This window comes from Acomys russatus, chromosome 24, assembly GCF_903995435.1.
Source record: "Acomys russatus chromosome 24, mAcoRus1.1, whole genome shotgun sequence".
NCBI lineage: Eukaryota > Metazoa > Chordata > Mammalia > Rodentia > Muridae > Acomys > Acomys russatus.
In genome coordinates this window covers 9,828,804-9,841,589 of record NC_067160.1, presented here as the reverse complement: position 1 = coordinate 9,841,589, position 12,786 = coordinate 9,828,804, and the positions used below count along the sequence as shown (strand labels likewise).

General features: G+C 43.0%; 1 protein-coding gene across 1 annotated transcript in view; it reads right to left on the bottom strand.

Moving 5' to 3' along the window:
• The window catches only part of Ttn (titin), a 275,595-nt gene that overhangs the window by 123,367 nt on the left and 139,442 nt on the right, over positions 1-12,786 (bottom strand). Inside the window, 41 exon segments of the mRNA XM_051166126.1 lie at positions 306-383; positions 1,168-1,248; positions 1,459-1,554; positions 2,675-2,758; positions 2,964-3,041; positions 3,224-3,301; positions 3,603-3,698; positions 4,144-4,227; positions 4,644-4,721; positions 4,839-4,922; positions 5,038-5,121; positions 5,254-5,340; positions 5,466-5,549; positions 5,633-5,719; positions 5,829-5,912; positions 6,022-6,105; positions 6,217-6,300; positions 6,397-6,491; positions 6,855-6,930; positions 7,045-7,110; positions 7,457-7,537; positions 7,647-7,727; positions 7,838-7,918; positions 8,023-8,103; positions 8,211-8,276; positions 8,402-8,482; positions 8,783-8,863; positions 8,968-8,989; positions 9,179-9,240; positions 9,580-9,666; positions 9,900-9,983; positions 10,067-10,153; positions 10,263-10,346; positions 10,456-10,539; positions 10,651-10,734; positions 10,831-10,917; positions 11,029-11,112; positions 11,453-11,530; positions 11,646-11,729; positions 11,822-11,896; positions 12,320-12,403. Coding sequence (XP_051022083.1) covers positions 306-383; positions 1,168-1,248; positions 1,459-1,554; positions 2,675-2,758; positions 2,964-3,041; positions 3,224-3,301; positions 3,603-3,698; positions 4,144-4,227; positions 4,644-4,721; positions 4,839-4,922; positions 5,038-5,121; positions 5,254-5,340; positions 5,466-5,549; positions 5,633-5,719; positions 5,829-5,912; positions 6,022-6,105; positions 6,217-6,300; positions 6,397-6,491; positions 6,855-6,930; positions 7,045-7,110; positions 7,457-7,537; positions 7,647-7,727; positions 7,838-7,918; positions 8,023-8,103; positions 8,211-8,276; positions 8,402-8,482; positions 8,783-8,863; positions 8,968-8,989; positions 9,179-9,240; positions 9,580-9,666; positions 9,900-9,983; positions 10,067-10,153; positions 10,263-10,346; positions 10,456-10,539; positions 10,651-10,734; positions 10,831-10,917; positions 11,029-11,112; positions 11,453-11,530; positions 11,646-11,729; positions 11,822-11,896; positions 12,320-12,403 — 3,306 coding nt within the window.

Sequence of the window (12,786 nt, the reverse complement as noted above, 5' to 3'; positions counted from 1 at the left end):
CGTATATGGTAGAAGTTTACATGTGTATGAAGCAAGAGATGTATTTTGGCATAAAACATAAAATGTCAACATTGTACGCACAGGTGGTGACTTATATAACAAAGGAATTAGCCAAAGAAGCACCCAGATGAGCCACCTTTTCATTACAAAAAGCACAGATACAGGACGACAGAAGAATTGACGCACACTTAAAGGATTTCTTACGTACAGATGGGAAAGACCCAGGACACACACAGGATAACACAAACCATACACAGGTCAAGATGAAGACTGTGATGAAGATTTAAGGCCATCTAACTGGATACCTTGTAGTGGAGCCTTTTCTTCTGCCTGTGGCTCAGGTTTGGGTTCGTCAGGTTGAACAAACTTTTCAACTTCGCGTTCTTTAAAGAATGTCAACAAAGGATGCAAGATTGTAACACAAAGATGCTCACACAGACACACGAAACTTAAGACAGATGCAAAGAGTGATAAAAAGAAAAACATACAGCCCATGCAAGGTGGCTTCTGGAAAAAAAGAGAGACTTCCATTTTCTATTTGTGGTGTTGGACATTGAGCCCAGTGTCTGTCTGTCTCCTTTCCCCTTCCCTTCTCTTCTTTTTCCTTCCCTTTCCATTTGTTTGATTTTGCTTTTGCTTTGTTTTGTGTTTGTTTTGTTTTTAAGAAGAGGCCTTACTATATACTGACCTCAAACTAACAGAGATTCGCCTGCCTCCACCTTTTGTAAACTGATTAAAGGCCGGCGCCACCATGCCTATCCAAGCCTAGGGTCTTCCTTGTGATAGGAAATCATTCTTACCCCCGAGCTACATCCCAGCCTCTAGATGTTAGTTAATTTTCTTACATTTGGACTTTCTATTAACGAGCAGCCTATTACTGTTTTGATGGAAGATGAGCTGATGTGGGACTCACTACTGGAAGTCACTTGGGGATCCGATGTATTTATTCAAACTCTCCATCTGTAAACTGTACCTTTCAGAATTGTTAATTATCGAGACCAAGCAAATGAAAGATTCTAGTTCAAAAGAAGCATAATTGTTAAGGAAAAAGTCTAACATATTCAGGGATGCTCCTGTGTATGAGTGAAGCAGGAATGCCACCCTGTAAGTACTGTTGCCTCATTAAGAAGTTTCCAGGAAGTGAAAGATAGATCGGTATGTGTGTACCTTCAACTGGGGGCGTCTCTTTTCTACCAATGGTAATGGTTGCTTTCTCTTCATAGACTGTCTCCTCAGGAGTCTCTTCAACTTAAAAACAGTACCGTGTGTTAGGCTGTATTCAGAGCAGAACCTGCACCTGCTAAGCTATGCCCCACAACACATTATTCAGCTATCCCAACACACCGATAGCATCACCACACTCAACAGACAACAGATAACTGTGTAAGATCCACCAAGAACTAAGGCAACACGAAGAAGCTGGTGTCATCTTCCCAAGATGAAAAGAGCAGCGTATACCTGGGGAAGGTGGTGCTTCGCGCTCTTCTTCAGGCTCTTTGGGCACAGGAACAGGCTCTTTCTTTTCTGGGGTAATTTTCTTGGGTGCTTCAGGCACTTTAAAGACATTAATTTTCTTTACCATTAAGAACTTAGAAGATGAACAAGATTCTTCCAAAGGCTGGCAAGGAACTCTGCAGAGCACTGGGACCTCTTCCAGCTTAGGTGATGTCACATGAATGCGTATTCTCAGCCTGCCTGGTTTATTTGCATTGTCTTATAATTTTACATGTAGCTGTCCCTCACTAGACTGATGCTGACACATGAGGAAACAATTGCTTTATCTTGTCTGGGTAAGCAGCCCTGCAAACACAACTTTTTTTTTTTAATGCAAATGACCTCAAGATTGGTGCCTCTAACCTTGACCCAGAGCTCCTAATGCTCCTTCTTAAATTCTATACCTGAAAAATGATGAATATTTTCACCATTTCTTTCTAATAACAGCCTGGAATCCAATGAATTATTCTCTTGGCCACTTAACCTCAACTCCTACAGTATTCCTGCTTTCTTAATGTATGGGCAGTTATCTTTCTGTCGTCCAAATGCAATCACTTGTATTCTTCAAAACCTTTGAAGCCACCTGTTGCCGGTGCCTACAGAATGAGAAAGTCTTATTCCTGTAAAATAGCCCTCTATAACTAGTGCTATCTTTCAAGATGGTCTACAAATCCACACCCAAGTTATACTGTCTGAGAGTTTCTGAACTTTTAGACCCATATGTAAAAACAAAAACAAAAACAAAACAAAAACAAAAAAAAAACTATTAAGAAAAACAAAACCAACCATTTCTTCCTTACACTTTCTATGGTGTCTCTCCCTGAATCTTTGTTACGTTTGGAATGGTATTCCCTCCTATCTGTAGAGTTGACCAATCTTTCTATTCTCCTACCATATTTAAGTTGTTAAAAGATGGGAGCATGCTTTACATATTGTAAAACATTATCTTCTTGATAGTAATATTCACTCAAATGTGGTGAATTGGGCAGCTGACTCCTTTTCTAGCCCCCGTAACCGTGGACTGTCTCAACACAAGGGGCAGTTTCTCTGTCGCTTGTCTCATTTTGCAGTTCTTATTTCCCCCCTTTCTCTACGAAATACATAAGCTCCCTCTTTTTTGCACTAAAAATTATTATCAAGTGTTTAGCGGTAGAGAAGTGTCTTTCTTCCCAGCAGATACCTTTTTCTGGCAGGGCTTCTGGCTTTTTGGTAACAGGCACAGGTTCTTTCTTGACCGGCATGAGTTTCTTTGGCACCTCGGGGACTTTGAAGATATTAGTTTTGTTTTAGAGAGATAAGTTGAGAATATTTTAAGAGTAAAAATATCTGTAATTAATGGAGTAGTGTTAGAATTAACGGAAGCAAAGGAGGACAATTTTGCCCCCAGTTGTTGTAAGTAGGAGGACACTTATTGGAGTCCCCTTTTAGACTAAGCTTTTAAAAACGACGTGTCAGGTGACTGTGAATACCTTCAGCTTCTGGTGGTTCTGGCTTCTTTGCGACTGGAACCTTCTTCACTGGCACAACTTTCTTTGGCACCTCAGGTACTTTAAAGATATTAGTAGCATTTAATATAAAAGTATAAGATATTCACATTAACTGTACAAGTCTACAAAACACTGTTACATATAGATGACAGTTAACAGATGCAGCACAGCATACGCACAACAAAGAAACGGACTTTTAGACGGCACAGAAGGAATGCAAACACTTGTTTTAACATAAGTACCTTTAGGAGGCGGAGCTTCTGGTTTTTTGATGACTGGAAATTTCTTCTCTGGGACAACCTTCTTAGGCTCTTCAGGCACTTGAAGAATAGGAATTTCTTTTAGAATCAGGTATTTGCAAGGACAAATCAAGTGATAAACCCATTTATAAAAGACCATGCATTTTGGTATGTAGGTAGGTTCTAAATTCTGGTAGGTAGGTAGATTTTAAAATTCTGTAAGTTTTATAAGTGAAAATAATGTGGTCTTTGTTTTTTGTTTTGCCAGCAGTGGCACATTTCACACAAGAAGGTAGAAGATGGATATCGCCTTATGATATGCAATACACATAGAAACCAAGCGACTGCATTTCCTTTCTATGCCGCAGACCCTGATGGATACCTGGTGCAGGCGGGGGTGGGGCTTCGTATTCTTCCTCTTCCACAACAGGGGCTGGCTCCTCCTCCTCAGCAGCGGCTTCTTCAGGTTCTTCATACACTTTAAAGATATTAGTCAATTGTATTTCAGTGTATGAGGCACAGAACACCCACACATGTGATCTTGATTCCCTGCCTTGCTTTGATTTTTTTTTTTTTTTAATTAAGATGAAATCTATCCCAGATGTCTGACATCTGTGTCTACTGATCTGAATGCTTGGAAAAGCTCTTGCTTTTTAATGTCATCCATGCCCGCTAATGTTTTCATCTCATTTCTTATGCACATCAGAGAAGAGTTGCTGAATACAGATCACAGTGATTGTGACCTGTGACCTGTGACCTGGGCAGCCATTACTGACTAGCAGTTTGAGATCAGAGTTAATTTAGATGATAAAAAGTAAGAACAGTGAATGGAGAGAGAATGAGAGAGTCAAGAAAAGAAGACAAACAAAGCCTGCATTATAAATAGCCATAAATGGTAACCTTAGCAACAGTCCCATGTGTACCTTCTGGGGGAGGAGACTCCACTTTCTCTGGGACAGGAATGGCTGGCTTCTCTTCGATCACAGGTTTCTTTGGCACCCCTGGCACTTTAAAGATAGTAGTTAGTTTCACTTTTGGGTAGTCCAGAAGTACAAGGCATGCATGCCATTTCGAGGGCACATTTTACTCAAACAACCCAGGGACAGATAGATCCAAGAAGAAAATTGGAGAGGTTGGTAGCTGTCTTTGGATCTTCCTCTAAGGTGGAGCAAAATGAAGGCTATTACAAAGGGATGACTGTAAAAAGTCATCAGTGTTTGTGAGCAAAGGCACTCATCACTTATTTTTTTTTTCTTAAAGCAGTGATGTTTTAAAACTATTCTGCTAACTCTAAACTCCCAGGAACACTTCTATTATTTAAAAATACAAGAAGACTGACAAACACAGAGTTTGACATTGAGTGACAGAGGGGAGGGGACCAAGAGGGGGTGCCTCTCTGAAGAGTCTGATTACTGACAAATACCTTTGGCTGGTGGGACTTCAGGCTTTTTGGGAACAGCCACTTTCTTTTCTGGGACAACTTCTTTCGGAACTTCTGGCACTTTAAAGATATTAGTATTTTAAAATTATGAGCAATCGGCACTGGCTACCCATCCCCCATTCAAGCAGTGTGAGACACTGTTTAAGAACTGGAGACCACTCCCGCCTCCATGTGTACCTTTAGCAGGTGGGACTTCTGGCTTTTTGGGAGCCACAGGAGGCATTTTCTTTTCAGGGACAGCTTCCTTGGGCACCTCAGGTGCTTTAAAAGATATTAGCAGGTTTAAACTTGAGGTTTCAGTGATCATTAAGAACAGTATTGGAATAGGACAGTTCAGAGACATCTGTCTGCAGGAGGTTAGCAGCAGCTAAAATACCTTTTGCTGGTGGAGGTTCAGGTTTCTTGGCAACAGCAGGGGGTGCTTTTTTCTCTGGCACAAGCTTCTTAGGTGGCACTGTCACTAAAGGCAGGAGAGTTTATGCTTTAGAAGCAGCAAAGACAAGTGGAAGAAGGACACCTCAACCAGCTTCATGCTGTGAGGACGAGCGGGGTCAAGGCGGGTTGGAGACCCTCCAGCAGCCTTGCCAAGTACCTTTTGGAGGTGGGGCTGGCACTGGCTCTTCCTCAGCCTCTTCTGGAGGTTGTTCTGGGACAATCTCCTCTGCAGGTTCCTCATACACTTTAAAGATAGTAGCCCATTAGTGACAGACATAACTGACATTTATGAAACATTTACCAAAGAAGATTTTTCACAACATACAGCCATTTCATTTTTTTTAAAGATTAGAATGGTTTCATTATTACCTTCTGGGGGAGGACTTTCTGGTTCTGGGGGAAGGGCTTCATGTATCTTCTTTTGGGGAACAGCAACCTTTGGCACCTCAGGCACTTTAAAGATATTAGTATTTTCATGGTCAGACAGAGTAAACACAGATGGATGCTCCCAAGCTCAGTGACATGGAGGTGACTACCTTGAGCAGGTGGTGGGGCCTCAGGCTTTTTAGGAGGTGCTGGTGGTGCTTTCTTCTCAGGGACAACTTCCTTGGGTGCCTCTGGCACTTGAAAGAGAGAGTGGAACTGTCCTCAGGACCAGTGGTGGCCACAAGGACGGAGCTCTCAAGGTAGGAGGACTTGGATGCTATGGTGCCTAAGGTCAAGAGCAAGTACCTTTCACAGGCGGGGCTTCTGGCTTTTTCGGAGGTGCTCCTGGCACTTTCTTCTCAGGGACAACTTCCTTGGGTGCCTCTGGCACTTGAGAGAGATTAGTGGGTACATTTAAGACACATGACAACACCAGGACAAGACATTTTCTAGAGAAGAAGAGCTTTGTCTTCAGAAGCCTCAGGCCAGTGACAAGTACCTTTGGCAGGTGGGGCTTCTGGCTTTTTCGGAGGCACCTTGGACACTTTCCTCTCAGGAACAGCTTCTTTGGGAGCCTCAGGCACTTCAAAGAGATTAGTGAAAGGCCACTTAAGGCTTAGCACAGTAGCAGGCCAGAATGTTTGCAAGAGCACAAGAGTTAGGTCACATGACCCCTAAAGTTTGTGAGAAATACCTTTGGCAGGTGGGGCTTCTGGCTTTTTAGGGGGCACCGGGGGCACTTCCTCTTCAGAGAGGACCTCTTCAGGTGCCTCAGGCACTTAAAAGAGATTAGTGACACTACTTTAGGATTTCTGACAAGTGGGATGAAGAACAAGAATTAGGCACCGGGAAACTTCTGGCTACTGACAAGTACCTGCAACAGGTGGTGGGGCTGCTGGCTTTTTAGGAGGCACCAGGGACACTTTCTTCTCAGGGATGACCTCTCTGGGCTCCTCAGGCACTTCAGAGAGATCAGTGAGATTATATTTAGCTCATGTGGTTACCATCGACCATGCTAATTTTCAGGGGCAGCAGAATTCCAGCTTCTGAAGCCTTGGGTCACTACTGACAAGTACCTGTAACAGCTGGGGCTGCTGGCTTCCTAGGTGGTGCCACTGTTTTCTTTTCAGGGACAGTTTCTGGCTCTTAAAAGAGATTAGTAGTTTTCTTTTATTTAGGGCAATGAGGTAAATGGACTGAAAATGTTTTTAAGAACAGAAGGCCTTCATTCTGAAGACTAGGAAGAGGACTTAGAAATATCTGTGATGGGTGGGGCTTCAAATCCTGGGGGTGGGGCTTTAAATCCTGGGGGATGGGGCTTAAAACCCTGGAGGTGGGGCTTCAAATCCTGGAGGTGGGGCTATAGGGGCTTTCTTTTCTGGGACAACTGCTTTAGGAACTTCAGGCACTTGAAAGATAGTGGTAGTTATAGATGGAGGTTAGGAACAGGCGATGAACTAAAGCTTTTCAGGAGCAAACAAGGTTTTTCTCCTGAAGAAGAAGGTCTGCACATGACAATTACCTGGGGCAGGCGTGGCTTCTGGCTTTTTGGGAGGTGCTGCTGGTCTTGTCTTTTCAGGGACAATTTCTTGGACTTCTGGCACTTAAAAGATATTAGTAGTTTTACACTTAAGTTAATGTAGAGCAATGGTCTATATTTCTGTTTTGTTTTTTGTCTTTTTTGTGTGTTTTTCTCAAAAAGGAGAGAGATTTCTTCTGAAGTTTCATTTAGCTGACATGTACCTGGGACAGGTGCAGTTTCTGGCTTTTTATGACGTGCCACTGGTCCTGTCTTTTCAGGGACAATTTCTTGGATTTCAGGCACTTAAAAGATATTAGTAGTTTTATATTTAGTTAATGAATAGCAATGCACACTTTTGCTTTCAAGAACAGGAGCGAGAGCTCTTCTGAAGGGTAGTTCAGCTGACATGTACCTGGGGCAGGTGCGGCTTCTGGCTTTTTGGGAGGCGCCGCTGGTCTTGTCTTTTCAGGGACAATTTCTTGCACTTCAGGCACTTAAAAGATATTAGTAGTTTATCACTTAGGTTAGTGAAGGCAATGGTCTACGTTTGTTTTCAAGCAAAAAAAGAGATCTCCTCTGAAGAAGGTCTCAGTGACATGTACCTGGGGCAGGTGCGGCTTCTGGCTTTTTCGGAGGGGCCGCTGGTCTTGTCTTTTCAGGGACAATTTCTTGGATTTCAGGCACTTAAAAGATATTAGTAGTTTTATATTTAGTTAATGAACAGCAATGCACACTTTTGCTTTCAAGAACAGGAGCGAGAGCTCTTCTGAAGGGTAGTTCAGCTGACATGTACCTGGGGCAGGTGCGGCTTCTGGCTTTTTTGGAGGCGCCGCTGGTCTTGTCTTTTCAGGGACAATTTCTTGCACTTCAGGCACTTAAAAGATATTAGTAGTTTACCACTTAGGTTAGTGAAGGCAATGGTCTACACTTGTTTTTAAGGAAAAAAAAATCTCTTCTGAAGGTCTCAGTGACATGTACCTGGGACAGGTGCGGCTTTTGGCTCTTTGGGAGGGGCTGCTGGTCTTGTCTTTTCAGGGACAATTTCTTGCACTTCGGGCACTTAAAAGATATTAGTAGTTTACCACTTAGGTTAGTGAAGGCAATGGTCTATGTTTGTTTTCAAGCATAGAAAGATTTCTTCTGAAGAAGGTCTGGGTGACATGTACCTGGGGCAGGTGCGGTTTCTGGCTTTTTGGGAGGTGCTGCTGGTCTTGTCTTTTCAGGGACAACTTCTTGGACTTCAGGCACTTAAAAGATATTAGTAGTTTATCACTTGTTAATAAAGAGCAATTATCTATGTTTGTTTTCAAGAACGGAAGAGAGGTTTCTTCTGAAGTCTCATTAAGCTAACAAGTACCTGGGACAGGTGCGGCTTCTGGCTTTTTGGGAGGCGCCGCTGGTCTTGTCTTTTCAGGGACAATTTCTTGCACTTCAGGCACTTAAAAGATATTAGTAGTTTATCACTTAGGTTAGTGAAGGCAATGGTCTACGTTTGTTTTCAAGCAAAAAAAGAGATCTCCTCTGAAGAAGGTCTCAGTGACATGTACCTGGGGCAGGTGCGGCTTCTGGCTTTTTCAGAGGGGCCGCTGGTCTTGTCTTTTCAGGGACAACTTCTTGGATTTTGGGCACTTAAAAGATATTAGTAGTTTTATATTTAGTTAATGAACAGCAATACACACTTTTGTTTTCTAGAACAGGAGCGAGAGCTCTTCTGAAGGGTAGTTCAGCTGACATGTACCTGGGGCAGGTGCAGCTTCTGGCTTTTTTGGAGGCGCCGCTGGTCTTGTCTTTTCAGGGACAATTTCTTGCACTTCAGGCACTTAAAAGATATTAGTAGTTTACCACTTAGGTTAGTGAAGGCAATGGTCTACGCTTGTTTTTAAGGAAAAAAGAATCTCTTCTGAAGGTCTCAGTGACATGTACCTGGGACAGGTGCAGCTTCTGGCTCTTTGGGAGGGGCTGCTGGTCTTGTCTTTTCAGGGACAATTTCTTGCACTTCGGGCACTTAAAAGATATTAGTAGTTTATCACTTAGGTTAGTGGACACATGGTCTACATTGACTTTCAAAGTGGGAGAAAGAGCTCTCTGAAGGCAAGTTCATCTGACAACTATCTGGGGCAAGTGAAGCTTCTGCCTTTTTGGGCAGTGTCTTGGGAATTTTCTTTTCTGGGACAGCCTCTTGGGGGACTTCAGGTACTTGAAAGACATTAGTAGTTTCAGAAATTATGAATTACGAAGGCATATTTTATGAGACTACGAGGGGATTTTTTTTTTTTTCCTTTGGGCAGGAGAGGAAAGTAAAATACCTTTAGTAGGTGGGACCTGAGATTTTTTGGGCACAGACACCTTCTTTTCAGGCACCACTTCTTCAGATGCTTTGGGAACTTTGAAGATATTAGTGGCTTTTAGTTAGAACTATAAAGGACAATCTAGCAATACATCTATTCAAGCTAATACACGTAATGGAACTTGACACGTGAGCACACGTCCCCCAGCCCCTGATGCATGTGGCCAACAACACATAAGGACACATACCTTTGGGAGGTGGAGCTTCTGGCTTCTTGGGAGGAGCCACTGGAACTTTCTTTTCAGGGATGACTTCCTTTGGTGGCACTTCAGGCACTTAAAAGATAATTTATAATTTGGGTTTAGAAAAGAAAAAAATCAACTTGTGTCTATAGCATATAAATCTAGAAGACATTTTAGATAGCCACTGACATTGTTTTTGCTACTATTACCTTTCTGTACTAATACATTTATATAATATAGTCTGTATACACTTTTACATATAAACATGCGAGATATTTTGGTTAAAAAAGATATTTATTTCCCCTTTTCTGTAGTTCTGACTGTACCTTCAGGAGGAGGGCTTTCTTGTTTGGGGGGGAGGACTTCATGTATCTTCTTTTGGGGAACAGCTACCTTTGGCACCTCAGGCACTTTAAAGATATTAGTATTTTCATGGTCAGACAGAGTAAACACAGATGGATGCTCCCAAGCTCAGTGACATGGAGGTGACTACCTTGAGCAGGTGGTGGGGCCTCAGGCTTTTTAGGAGGTGCTGGTGGTGCTTTCTTCTCAGGGACAACTTCCTTGGGTGCCTCTGGCACTTGAAAGAGAGAGTGGAACTGTCCTCAGGACCAGTGGTGGCCACAAGGACGGAGCTCTCAAGGTAGGAGGACTTGGATGCTATGGTGCCTAAGGTCAAGAGCAAGTACCTTTCACAGGCGGGGCTTCTGGCTTTTTCAGAGGTGCTCCTGGCACTTTCTTCTCAGGGACAACTTCCTTGGGTGCCTCTGGCACTTGAGAGAGATTAGTGGGTACATTTAAGACACATGACAACACCAGGACAAGACATTTTCTAGAGAAGAAGAGCTTTGTCTTCAGAAGCCTCAGGCCAGTGACAAGTACCTTTGGCAGGTGGGGCTTCTGGCTTTTTCGGAGGCACCTTGGACACTTTCCTCTCAGGAACAGCTTCTTTGGGAGCCTCAGGCTCTTCAAAGAGATTAGTGAAAGGCCACTTAAGGCTTAGCACAGTAGCAGGCCAGAATGTTTGCAAGAGCACAAGAGTTAGGTCACATGACCCCTAAAGTTTGTGAGAAATACCTTTGGCAGGTGGGGCTTCTGGCTTTTTAGGGGGCACCGGGGGCACTTCCTCTTCAGAGAGGACCTCTTCAGGTGCCTCAGGCACTTAAAAGAGATTAGTGACACTACTTTAGGATTTCTGACAAGTGGGATGAAGAACAAGAATTAGGCACCGGGAAACTTCTGGCTACTGACAAGTACCTGCAACAGGTGGTGGGGCTGCTGGCTTTTTAGGAGGCACCAGGGACACTTTCTTCTCAGGGATGACCTCTCTGGGCTCCTCAGGCACTTCAAAGAGATCAGTGAGGTTATGTCTGAGAGTTATGAAGACTAATAGACTGAAATATTTTCAAGAGCAAAAGACTTGGGTCTTAAGAAGCCTCAGGTCCTGAGGCGTACCTGTGGCAGGTGGGGCTGCTGGCTTTTTTGTTGGTTCCACAAGCACTTTCCTCTCAGAGACATCCTCTTTAGGAGTCCCAGGCACTTCAAAGAGATTAGTATGTTTTACATGTAGAAAGCACAAAGAGCAGTAGACACACAAGAACAGTACTGAAACCGAGTGAACTATCAGTTTTATGTGCTGAACCTCATCAGCGTTAAGAGGTATCTTCTGATGGTTGGCACCTTGGGCTTTGCGCTAGTGACTTTCTTTTGGGGGTGGGGCATTTCCTTGGGAGATTCAGGTTCTTCGAGAACGTTAGTAAATTTACACTGAGTCAACTAAGTCCACACATACAGAAGCTACATTTACATACTACAGGAGCCCCAAGTTTTCCCATCTTCCCCCTTGCCCTCCCCTGGATAGAGACAGTCAAGCATGTACCTTTGACAGGTACAACTTCAGGCACTTGGGGAGGGGGCACTTTCTTTTTGGCCACGACTTCTCTGGGAGCCTCAGGCACTTTAAAGATATTAATATTTTGACATTTAGGAGCAGAACGAATCATTCCAAACAGAAAATACATGCAGACAACCGAAGACGTCTCCTGCCCGTTTACACTTCCAGAAAGATATACCTTCTTCTGAAGGAGGCTCAGTTTTTTTGCGAGAAATCCGAAGTGTTTTCTTTTCAAGGGTGGCCTCTTGGTAAGTGTCCAGCACTTCAAGAAATTGTTGTTTTTACATTTAGTGTTATGAATGGCACCAGGATGAAGAAAGTATGTTCTAAAAGTGTTACTTCTCGCTCCTGTACCTGTAACTGAGGGAGCTCCTCTGGGTTTGGAAAGGGTTCTCTTTGCGTCATCAACTTCAGGGGAGGCTTCAGGTTCTTAAAAGATATTAGTATTTCATATTTCAGAGTTAAAATGATTCTTGGAGACAGTAGCCACAGTGAAGCGGCTTATAGCTTTCTAGAAATTGCTTTTCTTCCCTTCTCTCCTACCTCTCATCCACCAATAAACTAATATGCAAGGATTTGTGTGGTCCTTAAGAAGAAGGCCTTGCATTTCTCCAGCATAGTCACTGTAAATAGCAGCCAGCTTTCTGTCCCACTGCATTCAAGCACGGATGGAAAAACTCTCTGCACTAAACACATGCGTATAGTATTACTTTGTCATCAGCTCCCAAACAACACAGTATGAGACTATTTATATGCTGTTTACATTCTATTAGGCCGTAAGTGATCGGAAGATGCTTGAATGCAAGTGCCAATAACTTTCTTCTTTGATATCTGTTTGGTAGTGGCATGTACCTTGGATGGGTGGCATTTCTGGCTCGACAGGAATATCTTCAAAGGTGTTCATTTCAGGAGGTGTTTCTCTCATAGCTTCTGGTGCTTGGAAGATATTAGTATCAGAGTCAGATGTTAGAAGGGCAAGTAGAGACATTAATTCCACTAAGTGAACCAAAGTGATTTCTGTTGCTACTGGGGTTCTTCAAGGATATGAGGAGGTATGGACCCCTAAAAAAAGGAGCCAAGTCTTCACTCCTTTTGTTTCTTGCTTCCCAGCTCCCTAGCACCTACCCTAAGGGGACTTTGAGAAGACAAGCAAAAAATTCCAGACAGAGAAAAAAAGTTAAATTATTTAGATATTTTTAAAATTATAGAATAGCATGTATAACATGAAGAGTCTGTGGTCCTCTTTTAAAACTCCCTGAATTTTGATTTATCTAAAACATTTAAAGTGAAAAAAAAAATGTATGCCTTAAGCAACTGGG